A 19412-nucleotide genomic window follows, 5' to 3' on the forward strand; every position below is an offset into this window, starting at 1 on the left:
CCACGTGCAAATGTGTTAGTGTCATGTTGTGTGTCATAGTGTTCTGGAGAGGTTTGACGAATGTTGCAATGCTCATGGAGAACAAGATTTTTAGAGATTAAATTGTGCTAAACATTGTTAATATTAACAAATTAATTTAGTTATTAATGTAATACAATGTTTTAGCCCTGTAAAATGTAATCAGTAATCCTACTTTTGGCCCACCATGTTCCCCGTTCTTAATTACCACTTCGATTAGGGTACATTTTGTATTTTTCTAAATAATTAGGCTTCAGGGTTTTTTCTCTCCTGGTGCTGAAGGGGCACTTGACCGATATGTAGAAAACAAGTATTTTAAAATATGGAAGGATAAGTGGCTCAGATAATGGATGGATGAATGGATGGATGGGAGGGTGGATGGATGGATGGATGGATGGACGGACGGATGGATGGATGGATGGATGGATGGATGGATGGATGGATGGATGGATGAGTTTGGTCTAGGACAGTTTAGTCTCTGATTGTTGGATTTGTCACACGGACTCCAAAAACACGGGTACATCTTTTTTTTTTCATTTAACCTTTATTTAACCAGGAAATACCCCATTGAGATTAAACGTCTTTTTCAAATCCTGGCCAAGAAGCAGCAACAAACATAAACATTAAATACAGTTGCATATTGAACACAGAATTTTACAAACACATTATGGGGAAAAACAATCGTATATTCTAATAAAATATAAAATAAATAGTATAAAATAGTATAAGATCTCTCTGTTTGGATTTAAACGCGTTTAAATACATTAAATCAGTTAGCTTCCATCCTTTTTGTAGCATATTCCATACATAAGGAGCAGAGTAACAAAAGCTCTTTTACCCAAGTCGTACAAGCATAGGATGGAACATAAAAGATAGTATTCTTGTATTATATTTATTTGTCATCAACGCCTATCAAGTTTAAGAGATTTAACAAGCTCAAACCGCACAAACATGATGTTTTGCATAGTTAGTTGCAGGTTCCATCTAGCGCCCCAGTTGGGGATTGCTGCACGCGTGATAGCTGACGTCACCTGTTTACAACTGCCAATGAGCACGTGGCGCACTGGATTCCGCGACGTCATTGGACAGAATCGCAAGAAATGGGGCGGAGCCTGTTAACTGATCAGCCAATAACACCTAACATGTAAATTCTGTTTGAAATCTTCCCGGGAAATCTGAGTTTCGCGGGAGGGCTCTTGAGCGCGTAAACCGTATCCCTTCATTCATCAGGCCGTTTCCTGAAGCCATTTCTCGACGGGGGAAACGAGAGTTGCGCTACTTTTTCATCCATTGCATCTGCCTGAATGCACGTACACGAGGACAAATACTTTTCCAAAGTCGATGATTCAGACTTTTATCTTAGCTTCGGTCTGATTATTTTTGTAACTATTGCGGTGGATTAGCAACCGGAGCGGCTTGAAAGTGTCGAGGCAAGAAAAGGGGCTATCCGAGAACAAGATGAGAAGAGGGATCTCTTCGGCTCCGGACAAAGTGATTTTAGCGGGTGTTGGGGGCTCCCGTCTAGAAAATAATATCATTTTGACAGCACTCTCGGATCGTTTAAACCCCGCTCAAGCCAATGCTACTTATATCCAAATCATAACGACACCGCCGCCTTGCAACGTAACACAAACCTCGAATGTATGTTTATCTGAGCCCTCGATAAACAACATTTACGCAACACCTCAACAAGCTGCAGCAAATGGATCAGGACACCGACCCGCATTGGGAAGACCGCCGGTAATCTTGCACAACAGCACGTTTGAATGCATTTTGAGTGTTACGAACAACCTAAAACGCGACACAAGGCTAGCCTGCTAAGGTTAGCCGAGCTTGTTGTTCTGCCAGCTAGCTGCTAGCCACTTTAGCCAAGCAGCTAACTAACTACCACTAGCTAAGTTGTCCAAGTGGACCCCCGTTGGGTTTAGGCGGATTTAGATAAGGAATGGACTATTTTACAATGGCTTGATGTAAACGCAAGGGCCACTGGTGTGCGAACAGTTCGCTGTGCTAACTTCATGATGCTTTTGAGTTCGCCTCAGCCTCGCAGCCAGATGGAAACACTGGTAAGAGATGAGCAACGTTAGCGCTGGCCTAGTGGCTGCACTCTTGGTCTTTAAATTTGGGGGGTTGGGGTGGTATTCGGGCGTTTTTGCTCCACGTTTACGCACTTGTACCTTTTTGGTATTTGTCGTTTCTTTTCTACTGAATGCCGTCGCTTTTGACACCACTTTAGATTCACCTCAGTTTTGTTCCCACTCGACAGGGTCATATCGTCGACTAAGATGCAAGTTGGATTGAAGCATGAAAATGAGTTAGCTGTCATGGCTAGTACCAATGTTGACGAGGCGGGGAGAAATTCTTCGTTTTCGAGGCCGATTTAACAAGTTCGAACAAGTGGATATTTACTGACTCGACTGAATAAAGTGCAACGTGATGATGCCTTTCGTAGTGAAACTCGAGTTTGTTGCCCTCTGTGCTACTTTGCACATTTCCTGTACTTCCAGCCTGTATAAACCACACGAAAAAGTGTAAGCTTTAATCGGGTGTTGGTTGTTGTAACTGTTTGTGTTATCAACAGTTAATTTCGCGAGCTCAACTCGCGTGTATGTGAGGCCAGAGCCACGAGCAGACTGGGTGAGGGGAGCTGCTTGCTGGTATAAAATGGCTGACATTTAGACTGTCAACAGGGGACGTGGTACTCACTGACTAGTCTGATTAAAATGTGCATGATGTGTTCTGTATGAGACTTTTTTTTAAGGTAGGATGCAGCGAATACCGGTGTTATTGCATTGCCCTCCAAAGCACACACAAGTGGAATTATTGCAGGAAGAAAAGTTTTGGGGGCTCTATAAAAAGTCCCTAGGCCTTGAAATGGTGATGACAACCCTAGCAGCAATGCTGGGTTTGTAAATCTCAAAAATATTTTTTAATTGTTTGTGACAAAATTCATTTTAAAGCAAAACCTGATAAGATGGACAATTTGTTCTTTTCCTGTGAGGGAAATTCGATTCGACAAAGTGATAAACTAAATTTAGTGAAGTCATGTCTCTTTTAAGGTGAAATAATTCTACTGGAAAATATTTGAAACGTCAAATAATTGTGTCAGTATGGAATTGTCTATTTTCAAGCCCCATTGTCAATTTTTTGACAATTATTTGTCAGGGCACTCATTTCAACAATACATGTTAAATTACATACCTGTCAACCCCGGGGTGTACTGAACCTTACGGACGTACCTTACCTTTACATATTTGTATATAATCTTACACATTACACATTATTTTCATAAGTGTATGTACAACTTGACAGGTATGCAATTATTACACATTAAATGCAATGGAGCAAGTGCAAAGCACAAGTTCTACTCACTACAATTACCTTAACTGAAACAAGAATCACATCTTCACGTTATGGTGCACTCCAACACACAGGTAGCCATAACCTCGTTTCATATTTTATAGAGGGATTTTTTCTTAAATTGAAAATGTTCCACAATCCCAAGCTTATCGCTTGATTGTCTTCCATTCCATGTTCTTCCTATAGGCCAAAAGGCGGCTAGCTCTCGACGATTCAGACCACCAGTACCAGTCGGAACCATCACGGACCCCAAGAGGCCGAGGGAGCACCACGTTAGCCAATGGCGCACATTTAAAAACACCGAAAAGTAAGACATTTGTACATGTGATGCAGAATTATAATTGAGCCCTAGTTGCACATCTTTGGCACATTATTTAACACTTGGTAAATGTGAGACTAAACACAGAGTTGCGCTACTGTTTTCCAGGAGTATCTTCCCATGTTTGTTTTGTAGGCGTCAAAGCCTTTTTTACACTTTTATTTTTGGGTTTATTTAAGTCAAGTTTGGCGAGTAGGAGCAAAACTGTGGTGATGTGGCCGGCCCAGAAAAGCACTTTCTTAGTGCACAGACAATGGCCATTATATAAAAATACCATTACAAACATTTTATGTTCACTGTGCTTGTGGGATGCTTTGTTTGCAGAACAATTGATCTTTTTTTTTTTTTTTTTTTGTAAAGGTAGTGTCCAATTGAGATTTGATTTACTTTTGTTTCTCACAAGGATAAATTGCAGAAACTATGCATCTATAGTTTGTAGTGTGGCCGTGGCTGCACTGAGATCTTTTGTGCTCAGGTCACAGTTCTATTTGGATTGTTTTAGTGTTGTCAGAATACATGTAACAATGTCATTTAACATCACCATGTGGCAGTATAAATGTTGAACATTTTTTATTGAATTAGAGAATGCCCGCATTCAATGTCACATTGATGGTGTTTCCATACCTTTATTGTGGCAAGGCACCCATTTTTTTATTGAAAAATCCCATGGCACACGAGGAAACAAAGCTGTCACAAAAATATGAATACTGAAAGAATGATGGAATGGTCTGAAAACACACACAAATGTGCTTATTGTGAAATATGGGCTCGTTTAGTTGAATGCAAAGCTGATATACTCACACAAAGCCATGACTTAGATTTAATTAGTCTGTCTTTCACTATGTCACTGGCATAGATGAACAAAGATGTGTTTGTAATTCATAAATAATTGGAAATTTGATCATTTCCTGTGGCACGGCTGATGAGCTCTCATGGCAGACTGGTATGACACGGGCCTTATTGTAATCACTGGTCTATGATCTTCATTTTTGGATGTTTTGTGGTTATGAATGGCAAACAATGAAGTAGTTTGTGCAGCTGTGTAGGACTGTCCCAAACTATTATTTTTCTCCCGATTAATCTATCGGCTATTTTTACGATTAGTTGATTAATCTAATAATACAGTTTTCGACTAATCAAGCCATTATTTTTTACTTTTATTAATTCCAAAAAAACACTTCTGAAAGCTTATTTAAATTCTTTGTTTATTAAAGTAAAAAAAAACTTTTGAAATTGAATGAACAGTCACATCTCTTTTAGGAAGGCATCATGATGTGTGAACATGAATGAGGTATTTATCTATACATAACGGTGAAAAAAATGTGTGCGTGCATGTGCAGCAGCCCAAGTAAAAGAATTAACAAAAATAAATAACTAAAAAATAACATCAGTTTGCTTAAACCTGAAACAGATAAAGCAGTGCATACTTAAATATTATAACAATGAAAAAGCACACATATATTAGTACAGTCACGGACTATGGTTAGCAGGCCAGTGTTTCCTCTAGGTTTTTTTTTCTTTTTTTTTTTTTTTTAAAGCAGCGGGCGCAGGACATCATCCTAAATAGTACGATCGGCATGCTGTGCTGCGCCCACAGAGAGCTTTCCGGAGCAGATATATAAACTGATGTTGCGTGATACTGTTTATAGGTACATATAACGCAGCGGAACCAACGTAACATTACCTACAAGCACCAACACAATTTGACTGGAGTGATATAGCTCCGCGAACATTAGCTACATAATGCACAAAGTTGAAACACAACACGGCGTAACTTTGACTGCAACCCGCTGCTTCGAGAAATGAAACTTAACGATGCACGTTAATACGTCGGACATAACAGCAATTTCAGTAAAAACGGGGGATATTAGTTAGATGGATTTACAATACTCCAGCTTTCTGCTTTCTCTCGTCTTCCAGTAGTACTCCTGAGTGACATTGCTTAAAGTGTTCGTTCATGGCTGATGTGCCATCATGTGTGGTACGCCAAATCAGCTTTACAGAGGGTGCGGACGACCAACTCGCTCGACCTTTCTTTGAAGTATGTCCATACTTGGGCCGTTTTTGTCTGCTTTTTAGCGGGGACGCTGGTATCCGGCGCCTCCGCCATTTCTACTGTGCGCGCTTGTTTACAACTGACGCAATGCAAGTGTTGACGTATTAATGTCATCGACACTCGAGCGTATGTACGTGCCGGCGTATTTTACGTCATCGATACTTGACGTCGACGGTATGTTGTGCGTCCCGACGTATTTACGTCATCGGCCATCGTCGAGCTCTACAGCTGTGTAAGAATAGATCGTCATGCGGCACAAGGAGATATGCTCAGTTTTTTGTGTAATTGTTTAGTATTCATGACCTGGATTTTTTTTTTTTTCATTTACATATTTACAGTGGTGTTGTTCCGATACTGGTATCTGGGGTATCCCGTTACCGCATTAAAACTCTGGTATCGGATCGGCCGGTACTAACAAATAAAACGCTGATGCCGGTTATTGATACTGGTATCATTATTTGAATGCAGCACGCATATTTGAGAGCCGCATGCGGAAGGAAAATACGAGGAGATGCTTTATCCATTACAACACAAATTTACAGTAATTATGGTTGCCATCTTAAGGCTCATCCACTGCCAAAGACAAATGTATTTGTCATTTCACAGTCCAAACATTCAATGCCAGGAACTTATTTATATTTTTTTCAAACGTTAGGGGGCTGGAAATGTCTGGCAGGGACTAGTTAAACTGAGGATCCCCTATGCTTTTGTTTATTCTTTGTAATAGGACCTGCGTTTGTTACGATTGAGAATCCAATTGCTCTCAAGTCAAATATAAAAATATTTCATCTGTATTGGCCATTGGCTTGTTGTTTTTAGGTGTTTAGTGTTTGTATGAGTTTAACTTGTTGCTTTGCACTTTCATTGCAGCGCCCAAGTCTCCACCAGAGAGGACGCGGTATGATACCTCGCTGGGCCTCTTAACGAAAAAGTTTGTGGACCTGCTCGCCCAGTCTGTTGATGGGGTTTTGGACCTAAATCTTGCTGCAGAAACTTTGCAGGTACCCTCCGCTTCAAACCGAGGAAAACCGGTAAAAGGACAAAGTTATATATTGCCAAATAACTTTTCTTCAATAGACATATGAGACAAGGTACATAGACTTCCTTAGATTGCAATCGTCAATGTCTTGATTGACAATGCGAATATCCAATGATGTGACTTTGTCCGGGCTGAACCAATTATGTGGCTGGAGTAGAGCCATGCCAAATTAGGTTGATGCACAGTAGCAGCCACTCACAACCGGTGCTAATGCTTGTGCTGCTGCGACACTGGGAGACTGCTAAAAAAAAAAAGAGTGTTTCCTGGGAAGAAATCATGGAAGACATCCCAAGGTCCAACGGATTACGTTGTTGACGAGAGGGGCACGTAAAGTTTGGTAGTGTGTTACTTTCATTTTTTAAAGCCTGACAGGAAGCAGAGTAGCGTGCCCTGCAAATTGTTGAGTGGATGTTTTGTTTCTTTACCACCTGAAGCAGTGCCACCTGCTTGAGCACGCTCAGTGTAAAACTGTACAATCTCATACCATGGCAAGGGCAAATATCAGCCCCCCACCCATCTGAGAAAAAAACACCGCCCGTCCTGCAGCAGCAACAACAGACTGAAATAAATATTCAAATTCATTCAAAGAAATGCTGCCTGATATCTTCAGATCTCATTTAAGAGTAACAGGGAACACTAAAGGTTTTATATAGTCATATATACAGATATCGACTGATACGAAGAAAATTATTGTGATTTCATCTTTAGGTGCAGAAAAGGAGGTTGTATGACATCACTAATGTACTAGAGGGGATTCACCTTATCAAGAAGAAATCGAAGAACAACATTCAATGGATGTAAGTTGCCACGCAGCCTCTATGTTCCTTTGCCCCTTGCATATGTCCGACATGCCTGCAGGAGAATCGTATTTTTAATCATTCGGCGCTCGCAGGGGCTGTAGTCTGTTGGAGGTTGAGGGGTCACTGAACCAGAGACAAAGACTGACAGCTGAAGTTTCTGCGCTGGCGGAAGAAGAGCAGAGACTTGAGCAGCTCATCCAGAGATGCAGCCTGGATGCGAAGCACATGAGCGAGTCGCCGAGCAACGAGAAATATCCTTTCTTTTTTTGTTGTTGTTGTGAGAGTCTGCTGTGATCTTAAAAGGTACAGGAACTCTCAGGTCCCAACTAATGTTTTTCTCTCCACACAAACATTACTAGCAAGCAACCACATTTAAAGCAGAAGTCAAACTTTTTCAGCCTTGAATGGCTGGACAAAAAGTGGATTAATCACTTTCTTAGACCACAAATGCAATACTAACCAGAAAACAGTTTTTAGACTTGTGGGGGCACATACTGAGGAACATATAATTGCAAAGAACATTTTTGAATTGAATTCCACTTCAATAAATGTTAAAAAATAGATGGTACATCCATCTTTGGTAGATGAACTCATTCACTGCCAAAGACAAATGAGTCTTTTCACAGTCCAGCCGTTCAATCCCAGGCATTTATTTATTTTTGTTTTACAAATGTTAGGGTAAAAGAGGGTCTGGAAATGTCTGGCAGTGAATGAGTTAATAGCTGCAATGAGGCGTCACATTTTGTTTTTTAGGTGAGGACTGCGGGTGTGCACTTGCATCTACTATGAAGCACTATTGCCAGAACGAGTACATGCACCACGGGCATGCTCACTTTAGCAATGTGGCATGGCCTTGTCTGGACAGAATAACCATGGAGGCATCCCTTTTTCTTTTTTTTTTTTTTTTCTCTTCCTCTTAACCTTTCAGTATGAATTTTTACCCCAAAACATATATTTTTTCTTTGACCAGTTGACCACATTTGCATATGTCACATATGAAGACATCAATCAGATGGGAAACCTTCATGATCAGACTGTTATTGTTGTCAAAGCACCCACAGACACGAAGCTAGAAGTATCAGATCCTGATGAGGTATGTGTTCAGACTGTCTGCAATGCGCTTCTTGTAAATCTTCTCTGTAAACAGGTTCCTACATTAGGTCTTTTTGGAGGTGGAGTTTCAATTATTTTACCTTGTGTTTCTTCAATCTGTATTTAAGTCTTTAAGGTAATATTACTTCAGTGTAGTTACTTTTTATGCATGTTATTTTTTTATCATTTGTAAAATCTAATAGAATATTTGACATTTTCTGGACTTTTTGTCAAACTTGCTTATTGAAGGATTTAACCTAATGTGCAAAAAAAATGTGCGCAGTGAGGTAAAATGGTAAATGATGATTGATCGAATTAAATGGATAAAACTCAAATATTGAATATTAATATTTTAAAAAAGCCAAAACGTATTTATTTCATAGTATTTATTTGAGACTTTGTTTTGGCCCATTCGGGCCAGGATTGGTGAACTTCGGATGGCCCAACAGTCTTGTCATGGCTATTAATGTAGAACCCTGGTAAAGATTTTCATAGTTAATGCTTGCTACAACACACACTGCAAACATGGTGGTTGAACTGTATTGGAAATAGTTTGACCTTAAATTTAAAGTATGTATTCATTCAAACAAGGTCAAATGTTTTTCTTCCTAATTGTCATACTTTTCATGACTAATTAAAAAAAAGTAAGTCTATATCTAAAAACAAGGCCCGGATTGGCAATAAATGTATTAAATCGATTTTTTAATTGTCTTGAAACATTTAGCAAAAGTAGGATTTTATTGTAAATAGTCTCAAATCTCAATGAATTAGATTTAATGTATTTTATTATTCTTGAATATTTTTTTGTTGCTGACAAACCTCTACTCTACAATTCAACCCTTTTAATATTAATATAGTGGAATATTTAAGTCAATTAAGTGAATTTTCACTGTTTGACCCTAAATGTACATGTGTCCTTAAAATTTCGGATTAGGGACCACTGTGTTTGTGTGGAGCCCCAAATAGCAGGTTACATGGTGCACATGTTGGAATCTTGGGCAATAGTGGAAAACTGTTTTGCGATGTTTTACATTGTTAATGTTCTTTCAATCAGCTGCATTACTGACAAAAAAAATGCACCCCAGCTCTTTTTTCCCCCCCTTATTTTAGATTGAATCTTTCTTTCCTCAGAGTCTATCCATCCACTTGACCAGCACAAGAGGTCCTATAGAGGTTCTGTTGTGTCCAGACGAGAATGACCACGGTAGTCCAGTGAAAAATGGCGGCATGGACATCAATGGGAACTCGCCTTTCCTCAAAGTCCTTCAAGGTCTGCTTAACCCTCATCCCACTCCAAAATAAAAACCTGCATATTGCCAAGAGACGTGTGCATGATTAGTCATTTTATTGTAGCCCGTTGGACAATTCTGCGTTCCTAGCAGTGCCTTTGTCATAGAGCAGGGGTGTCAAAGTCAAATGGACGAGGGCCAAATACAAAATTTTGCAACATGCCGAGGGCCAGACTGATAGAATGTTCATTGAAATTTTCTAAAATGTCCAGATTGGATTGGGTCCTTCGCGCCTGCTGATGATGTCACGCTTTATATTTCTGTAATATATTTCTTTGCCTCTATGTTTGTCACCCCCCTGGCTGTTGTGTTTTTGTCTTCATAGTTACTAAATAAAAAATAAAATAAAGTACATTACTGCTACTTTTGCGAGGCAGCTCGTACATCACTTCCGTTTGCGTTTCTCCTGCCAAACTGGAAACAATTTTCTGGTTGACTCGGGCTGCAAGATTGTATGAACGGTACATAATGTGAAGTAAAATGGAGAGTATCGTGTGATTGGTATGATGTCTCCATCTGACTATTTTAGAGTGGCAAGGTATGAATGTGGGTGCTCCTGTCAGAAAACACAGGCCCGTATTCCACTTGACATGTCTATTTATTGTGGTCTGCAACAACACAGACAAAGAATAACCTAGCAACATCATCCAATGCATATCCATTAGTTAACAATATGCCTAAACATTACAATTCACTGTATTAAGAAATTAAACCACCAAACAATACATGCAATACACATTCACACGTTTCATCACTAGGATAGTAAGCATACTAGCCAAAATAACTAACTAGTGTTCATCAACGTGACATCACTTACGAGAACATATCTAGGCTATTATGCACAGCAGTTACCTGACGCGAACCTAAATTATTAAACTCACCTTTTAACACACACACAACAAACGTCGTGAAACACGGGAAATCTGCAACTACTCAGTTGGCTGGCACGAACAAATTACTAGCTATGTGTCAAAGAAGGAAAAAAAAGAAACCACGTCTCTCGCTATCAACGCTTAGCGCTCGAGGAGCGTTCAATGCCTGCTCACAGTGTGGGACATCTCAGCACTACATCGAAACTCAATGAATTTATCAGATGCCAACAATTACTAATAATAAAACGTGAGATTTCTAACATGAAGTACTTCTTAATAAAGTGTGTTTTACTCCAAATAACTTTTCCCCACAATCCGATTCTGAAAGCCACGAAAAGTGACGCGAAGTCTTCAGTCGGCACGTAGACGACCGAAGTAGCGGTAATGTTCGTTATGACAACAGCCAGGGGGTGGCAAACATAGATGCAAAGAAATATATTACAGAAATAGTGGAACGAATTGATGGCGGCACGGTGGTCGACTGGTTAGCACGTCCGCCTCACAGTTCAGAGGTCGAGGGTTCGATCCCGGCTCCGGCCTCCCTGTGTGGAGTTTGCATGTTCTCCCCGTGCCTGCGTGGGTTTTCTCCGGGCACTCCGGTTTCCTCCCACATTCCAAAAACATGCATGGTAAGTTGATTGGACTGTCTAAATTGCCCCTAGGTGTGATTGTGAGTGCGGATGTTTGTCTCTGTGTGCCCTGCGATTGGCTGGCAACCAATTCAGGGTGTCCCCCGCCTACTGCCCAAAGACAGCTGGGATAGGCTCCAGCACGCCCGCGACCCTTGTGAGGAGAAGCGGTATGGATAATGAATGAATGAATGAATGGAACGAATTGGGTTATTTGTGTTGTGGTCGAATTTGTGTCTTGCCAAGTTGTTTTGTTTCCGAGGTTATTGAATGCATCGTGCGGCTGGATGGGAGGGCATATGAGCGAGAGTAGCGGAGGACGAACAGGAGAGCCGTTGCTCTTTTTTGACTGAACGGTTGTCGTACTGTATTGGCGTCGGCTGCGGCCCACAGTAGCTGGTTGGACTAATAAAAACGTGATAATTAAACTACGTCTGTGTCTTGGGAGACGCTACAATATATTTTAAAGCGTGACGTCATCGGCAGGCGCGAAGGACCCGATCACATTTGCTACCCACACCAGCTTGCTGCGGGCCGGATCTAATAATAAAGCAATATCATCCCAGGGGCCGTAGAAAACCTTCTCGCGGGCCTTGACTTTGACATATGTGCCATAGAGATTTTGTGTGTGCACGATCAAGATTGTCGTTATGTTTTTAAATTTTTACGGGTGTGTACGTCGCTTTTGTACTTGTTTGTACTACGAAACAGAGTGGGAAGAACAGGCAGAGGTTTCATACAACCAAGTTTTGCATGTGCAAAAATGGGCACAAACCGGTATGTACTAGCAAGCAGATGGGGAAGCTGATCTACTAACTGGCTGTACCCAGGATTGCAATAGCCAAACAGGCAAAATAGTTGCACAATTCATTTTGCACGTTTCTACACAGGCAAATTACTGTGAGTGGATAGGATTACATTAATTTTGCACGCACTACGGTTCATGAAACCAGAGATGATTTGCAGAGGTTTTGCATCTTTAAAGGGGGGAAGTCAACCCAAACATTTTTTTTACAAGAATATGTTCTATGCAGGCCCACTACTCAAAACATGTTATTCTGATTAATATTGTGTTTGTGGTATGAGTTAAGCAGTAAAATCCACTGGTTTTTGGCCATCTCAGGGGGCAGCCATTTTGCCACTTGCCGTCGACTGAAAACGACATCACAGTTGCCCAGGGCTCAGGTAACAACCAATCATGGCTCACCTGTTTTCTGAAGCTGAGCCATGATCACCTGAAAACAGGTGAGCCATGATTGGTTGTTACCTGAGCCCTGAGCAACTGTGATGTCATTTCCGTTGACCGAAGTGACAAGATGGCGGCCCCCTGAGATGGCTTAAAACAGATGGATTAACTCTTACTCCATAAACGCAATATTAATAAGAATGCCATGTTTCGACAAGTGAAGGCACAAAGAACATATTTTGAATATTTTTTGCGGGGTTTGACTTCCACTTTAAGTACTGCATCTGAAAGGCAGGTGAAAACTGGCACAGGCAGCAGATATTGTATGTAGAAGATGTTGGCAAAGCGAGAGGCAATGAGTGAAGGGATCTTTTTGCTTGTGTCAACAGTTTTGAAAATCCAGAAACAAAAATGAGTGAAATGCCAAAAACAAAAGCTATTGAGGCATTGTCTATTCAGCAATACAGTTTTAGGCATTTCTAAATGATCTAAGGGCTGACTTGAAGTCAGTCACAAGAAAGTCATTTTGTTGTCTGGGTCATTTCAGCGCACCGTGGAAATTGTTAGGCAGGATGCGTCAAATTCTCATGCACTCGGGACAAGTAAAATAAGCTCTCTGATTTTCCATGCTGAAAAACAAGTGCAAAAAATAGGCCGGTCTCCACCACTTTAACATTTGTTCCCAATTGCATTTTGCACCCGCTTTTTGGTATCTTAGTAAATTAGGCGCTTACACTCTTAATGCGTTTTCAGCCACCCGTGTCTTAGGAAACAATTACACAACACACTGTGGTCGTCTGTGCGTTTCTAGTTTTGCCAAGTTGCGAATAATATTGCTCCTGAACTGGTCATACATTTGCACGAAATAAAAGCATCAGGACAATACCTGTGTGTATATACACAGCACAGCGACCAGGTATAACATTATGACGAACTAGCTACATTTACAGAGAACCAATACAAGATCTATATCAAATATTCTGCCTCCTCCTTTTTTGAGTTATGTTTCAAGGAACATGACACATTTCACCATGTCAGTCATGAGGCAGCAAGTGCAGACAGAACCAATATTGATCGTAGCGATAGAGCAACGGCAACATAACGACTTATTAACAATTCAGTATTTGAACAGCCTTCTGGATCCTAACTTGTTTGTAGGTAAAGTAGCTTTTTATTTAGCTTCAATCAAACTGATTATAAAAGACTAATGAATGAGTCTCTGATCTCTTATGTACTGCAGAGCCCACCGTCCCGACCACGTCCCCTGGCACCTCCACCACCGTGTCCGTCACGACTTTCTCGCCCATCTCGTCTCCGTACACCAGTCTTCTCCAGCAAACAGAAGACCAGATGCCCTCGTCGCTGGGGCCCTTCTTGAACCTGGGGCCTCCTCTTCTGGAGCAGGACGACTACCTTTTAGGATTGGGAGACGACCAGGGAATCAGCGACCTGTTTGACACCTGTGACTTTGATAGGATGCCATCGCTTGGCCTGGACGACCTCCTGTGCAGCTAGCGCTCGCTGAGGAGTGAGCCGAAGACGCGGTGAGCTTGGAGGCCCGTGACTTTGTAGTTAGTAAAAGCCAATCCTAAATACAAGGAAGTTCAACAAAAAGGGCTGTTTTTCCCTCCAGTCCCCAGGCAGACAAAATGCCATGTTTACGCGTGGTGTCCCAAAAAGAGATTCAGGTGAAGATGTCCCATCTCAGGTTCTGGGAGGACTCCTGTGAAGTTTAAGGGAGATACTAGGTACTTAAAATGCTTTAAGAGAAATATAAGCCTTTTGTAAATGATTGCAGTCAGAGTAGTCAGACCGGCATCAACAGAAGACACCACTTGGCTTGTGAAGGGAAGCTGGGAAGAGTTTTTATGCTACAAAATGAATGCACACGTTAAGATGACCCCTAAACCCCATAAAAGGAGAAGTTAGAATCTTCTTTACAATAATATGTTTTATGTGCCCCCTCTAGTCTGAACATGGTATTCTAATATTGTATTTATGAAATACGAATTAAGCGGAAAAATCCACCTATTTTCATCCATCGCAAAGGAGCAGCCATTTTGCTGGCTAATCCTAACAGTTGCTGTCAACCGAAAATGATATCACAGCGCCTCAGGTAACGACCTTCATGGCTCTCCTGTTCTCTGGGTGTCGTCATGTGATGTTCGCAAGCTGAGACCTTAAGCACTGTGATGTCATTTTCAGTCGACAGCAAGTCAGTACAAGGCAAAATGGCCACCCTCTGAGATGAACACAAACAGGGGGTTTAATTCATATTCCCCAAATGCAATACTAATCAGAATACAATGTTTAGACTGGTGGGTCCGCATAGAACATACTATATTGTAAAGACATTTTTTGACTTGACTTTCACTTTAAGATTTTATGTCAATTTGGATATTTAACAGGATTGTGACATTTTGGAAGTCAAAGCGGTACTTCCTCTGACCAAAGTCATTTCTAAGCCTTAAATGTCAAATTTCATTTTATGTTAGTCTTTACACTTTTATTCTGGTAGACAAATCTGGGCCTTGATGAAACTTGAATTTATCTGAACAGTTACTGAATCAATTTAAGACCTACACCGTGCCCTTTTCGCATTGTGTTTGTGTCAGTGGAAGTATCACACAGCTCTGACTGGCACACAAAGTGACCACTGAGCACCTCCACGTTACATGAGCCACTTGGTGTTTTCTGCAAGGCTGTAAAAGACATGTCTAGGTGAGTAATTTTTTTAGGTTGCGATGACTTTTACAGGATTTTAAAACCGCTAGAATTAATTAGTAATATGTTGGTCATAAATAGGAAAGCAACCGCATTTAATAAAAATATTTCTCACCCATAATCATGATATGTGAACAAAATCAATACCATCCCTTATTGATCGCCACTGCTCTTGCTCCCGGTGGCTCATTAAATTTGATGACATCTGATGGTAAAACACAATTGTCTTGTCTGAATCTGAAGCTCGGGGAAACCTGCGGCTGCAGGTCGTATTGCTGCTGTTAGTGTTAACTTTTCCCCGGCCTGCTAGTGTGTTTGTGCAATTGTGTGTTTGCGTCATACGATATTGCTTGCTTAAGAGTAAGCCTGCCATGTGTAAATGGATGGATAAACGGTTTTCTAAAAATGGTCCGTGCACAAGGTACCATGGGCTACCTCTCACTAAATGTTTGACTATACAGTAGTCATCAGCATAAGAGTAAATGTCACCGTAGCTTAGATTGAGGTTACCTTGGTATTAGCAGTGAAGATCTCTTATACCCGTCTCACTTGTGTCCTATCTTTATATATAGAGTACTTTGACTTGTAAGGACACATTTATTGCAGGAGTCATTAGTCATTTTGTCCTCTGTGTGTGTGTGTGTGTGTGTTTTGTTTAGTTTTTTTTGTTTTTTTTTAATTAAGGTCATTTATTCACCCCAAATTGTGTATTCATTGACTCACTCTCCTTCACTGTGAGCTCTTGAAATGGCCATTAAAAGACATGACTGTCTCCACGGGACTGGGATCAGTGACTTGTGTCCACTGCTCAAGTGTCTACCTTTGCTTCTGTGACACTGTGTGTCAGTTTTTAACATTTTGGAATTTCCTTTTTTCTTATTTTTATTTGATTTTTGTTTGTTTGTTTGACTCATCAGCTACCTGTTAGACCCCCCCCCCCACCAACCCCCCAACTTTTCAGATTAGGAAAAACTGGTGTCTATCGATAGTGCTTATGAAAATGACATAAGACGACATAGTTCTCAAATCTTTGTGGGAAAGTACGGTGGAGTATTACGGCCAAACTGAATATATATATGTGTATATATATATACATACACAAAAGTTTTACATAAATAAAGTTGAAATACTTAGCATTTCAAGTGGAAAAATCTTTTGTAAAAAAAAATGTGTTTTGTTCGTAAACAAGCTGTATTATGTAAATGTAGAAACGCTTGTATGCTTCCAAAAAAACAACGCAAACTGAAATGGCCTCTTTTGTTGGGTTTATTCTGTCAAGTCCAAGTCTTTTTAACAAATAATTCACGATACTGTATATGGATGACCTGATTAATGTATGGCAGAGCGAGACAGTGGCAGTTGCGCTTGTGAAAGTGTTGTCATCCACATGTTAAAATGGAATGGTTTATTCTTGTTGTAACAAACTTTTTTGTCATAATTCTTTATTCTAGTAAGTGTATGACTTGTTAAAATTCCGACTTGTAAAATTACGACTTCAAACATATTCGGTTAATTATGTTTCTTTTCAGAATGGCCTTAATACTCCTTTCTATACAAGCCAACTTTTCTGAATCTGATCACGATGTTTTATCTGCTTTTGTGGGGTTGAGTCCTGGTTTTCGGAAAGTTTGTGCCTTTCCATTTGTTTCTAAAGGAATGTTGATATTTTTGTAATGCACGGTCTCTAGCGTTTCTTTAGGGCTGTCACTACCGACTGTTTTTAGACTTGATTATTCTATTGATTATTCCATCGGTTAATCGAATAATCAGATAACATTATTTTCCATTAAAATGTGTTACAGAACAAATTTTCCCCAATGAGTCTTTATAAACCAATTATTGATGTTCATTTGGTATTGCTTAGTAATTAAAAAAAAAAAACAACTAAACAGCAATTAAATCATCCAATCCAAAAGACATATTTAGATTTTCACAGTCCAGCCATTCAATCCTAGGAATTTATTTATATTTTTTTTCAAAATAATTTCAAATGTAAGGGGAAAAGAGGGTCTGAAAGTGCCTGGTAATGAATGAGTTAAGCAACACAACAGAATAGGGGTAATGTTGTACTCATCAGTCTTCTTGAAACTGATTCACTTACTGGTTCGGTTGTTGTTTTCCCAAATAGATGTTTGCAAATGTCTTATTTTGATTAAAGACAAAATACAAGTGTGCTTTCATGAAGCACTACAGAAAAGATAATTACTATCGAGAGGCTGAAACCAGAGGATTTGGACAATTTTAAGTTTAACAATGGCTCTAAACGATTACTCAATTAGTTGTCGATTAATTTGATAGTGAGACATTCCATGCCAAATAATAACCAAGCAGATTTTGATTTTAATGAAACTTGGTATACTTGTTGATAATGGTGTCACAACACTAAATTGCACATTTTAGATCAATTGGAGCAGGGGTTTGAGAGCTATGGCCCACCAAATTTCAATTTGCTCTTCAAAAAGGGACGTAACCACCTTCCTTTGAACCCTTATATTTCAGGAACTACTGGGACAGTCTTCACAAACAGGTGTTGGAAAGTGAATTCAACAAGGATTCCAAATCTGCTTTCATGTAGAAGATTGGTGCATATTTTAGTAACTTGACCTTTTTACCTAGAATTTGACCTTGAACTTGACCTTGTGGATGAACCTTACATGTTTTTATAAAATGTAATCTCAAATGTTCTGGAAAACAAACGATTCAGAGACTTCTTTTTTTGTTTAGCACTGATAAGGATTCAATGATTGCACTTGTTTTGTGAAGATTGAGCCGCTAGTTCCTGAGCTACAAGAGTTCAAATGAAAGTAGCCACGCCCCTTTTTTGCAAGCATATTAAAATTCGGTGGGCCATAGTCTCTAACCCCTGCTCCGCTTCACCTAAAATTTTACATTTAGTGTTGAGCCATCACTATCAACAAGTACAGCACATTTCATTAAAGTCAAAATCCGCTTGGTTAAACCCCATGGGTGGTTTGGCATGGAGTGACCCCATTTGAAAAATTGCAGATTAATTTTGACACCTCTCCGTTGCTTCCACAAGGTGAAATAAGTTTCATGATGACTATTGCAAATGCCATTTATTCTTAAAGGAAATATTCCAAATAACAGCAAAAATGTTATAACAGCAGTGTCCTACTTGTTTTGGTTCATGCAAAATTCACAAATTCAAACGAAGTTTTTGATTCACAGCCAAAACTAAAAAATATAAATACTGCCTGAATCTACTAATTATTGGGGAAAAAAAACAAGAAGTGATAAATTTAGATTTTTCCAATTTGGGTGAACGGTTCTTGGTCTGATGTCTAATGTTAGTGTTTTGCTTTTGATGTGTGTTCATAAGTTGTTCCTTTAACATTTGTTAAATGAGGAATTGTGGTTGTATATGTTGGGGGGAGGGCGAAATGGGATTTTTCTTTTGTACTGTCAGACTTTGTAATTGAACATTTGAATAAAGGAAAATAACTGAGCAAGAATTGTTCCATTATGGTTTGTGTGCGTGTTGTTCACATTCACCTTATAAAAAATTTACTTAAGTGGAGTTTTCACAATGACCAAATTCCATCACTGTTCAATAGATTAGCCCATTGCCACAAATATTAAAATGCATAATGGAGCCACTCAGTTCCTAATTCCAGCCTACCATGTATTTATACTACATGATTGCGGAGAGCATGATTTTAAAAAATGCTTTGAAAGACCTTAATCATAGGTATGGGAAATTAGCATAGTTTTAATCTGGATTTTAAAGCATTTACATTTGGGGCTGACTTCACTTCCGTTGACATCTTATTTCATTTGCGTGCAGCATAACAGCAAAATGCTGCTTCACTATGTTTGCTTTGAATTCTGGGCTCCACTAATTGACCCAAGTCGGCAGGCCTCGGAGCCCTACACTGAGTTTATATTTCATTGACATTTAATTAATGTAATCGTGACCTAAAACAATCAGCGATTTATAGACCAGTAGCAGAATTTTAAAATGTATGTTACAGTTGATTGGGAGCCAGTGTAAAGCCTTAACGACTGAA

At 39.8% G+C, this 19412-nt stretch overlaps 1 protein-coding gene across 1 annotated transcript; it reads left to right on the top strand.

Moving 5' to 3' along the window:
- The first annotated feature begins 1406 nt into the window (after positions 1–1406).
- Positions 1407–18808, top strand: LOC147143905 (transcription factor E2F3-like). Its single transcript, XM_086038884.1, has 8 exons — positions 1407–1758; positions 3565–3685; positions 6624–6754; positions 7501–7589; positions 7685–7843; positions 8571–8685; positions 9816–9954; positions 13901–18808. The coding sequence occupies exons 1-8, from the start codon at positions 1477–1479 to the stop codon at positions 14173–14175; spliced, it is 1311 nt and encodes a 436-aa protein (XP_085895010.1). The 5' UTR covers positions 1407–1476; the 3' UTR covers positions 14176–18808.
- Positions 18809–19412: the final 604 nt, after the last annotated feature.

This window comes from Filicampus tigris, chromosome 8 (assembly GCF_054856515.1).
Source record: "Filicampus tigris isolate MCC_2025a chromosome 8, RoL_Ftig_1.0, whole genome shotgun sequence".
In the NCBI taxonomy this organism is placed as follows: domain Eukaryota; kingdom Metazoa; phylum Chordata; class Actinopteri; order Syngnathiformes; family Syngnathidae; genus Filicampus; species Filicampus tigris.

Excerpts from the sequence above, each read along its gene's own strand:
- LOC147143905 (XM_086038884.1), top strand. The coding sequence starts at position 1,477 with ATGAGAAGAGGGATCTCTTCGGCTCCGGACAAAGTGATTTTAGCGGGT. Across the intron at positions 1,759-3,564 it reads CCGCATTGGGAAGACCGCCG|GCCAAAAGGCGGCTAGCTCT; the intron begins GTAATCTTGCAC and ends TTCTTCCTATAG. Across the intron at positions 9,955-13,900 it reads TTTCCTCAAAGTCCTTCAAG|AGCCCACCGTCCCGACCACG; the intron begins GTCTGCTTAACC and ends TATGTACTGCAG.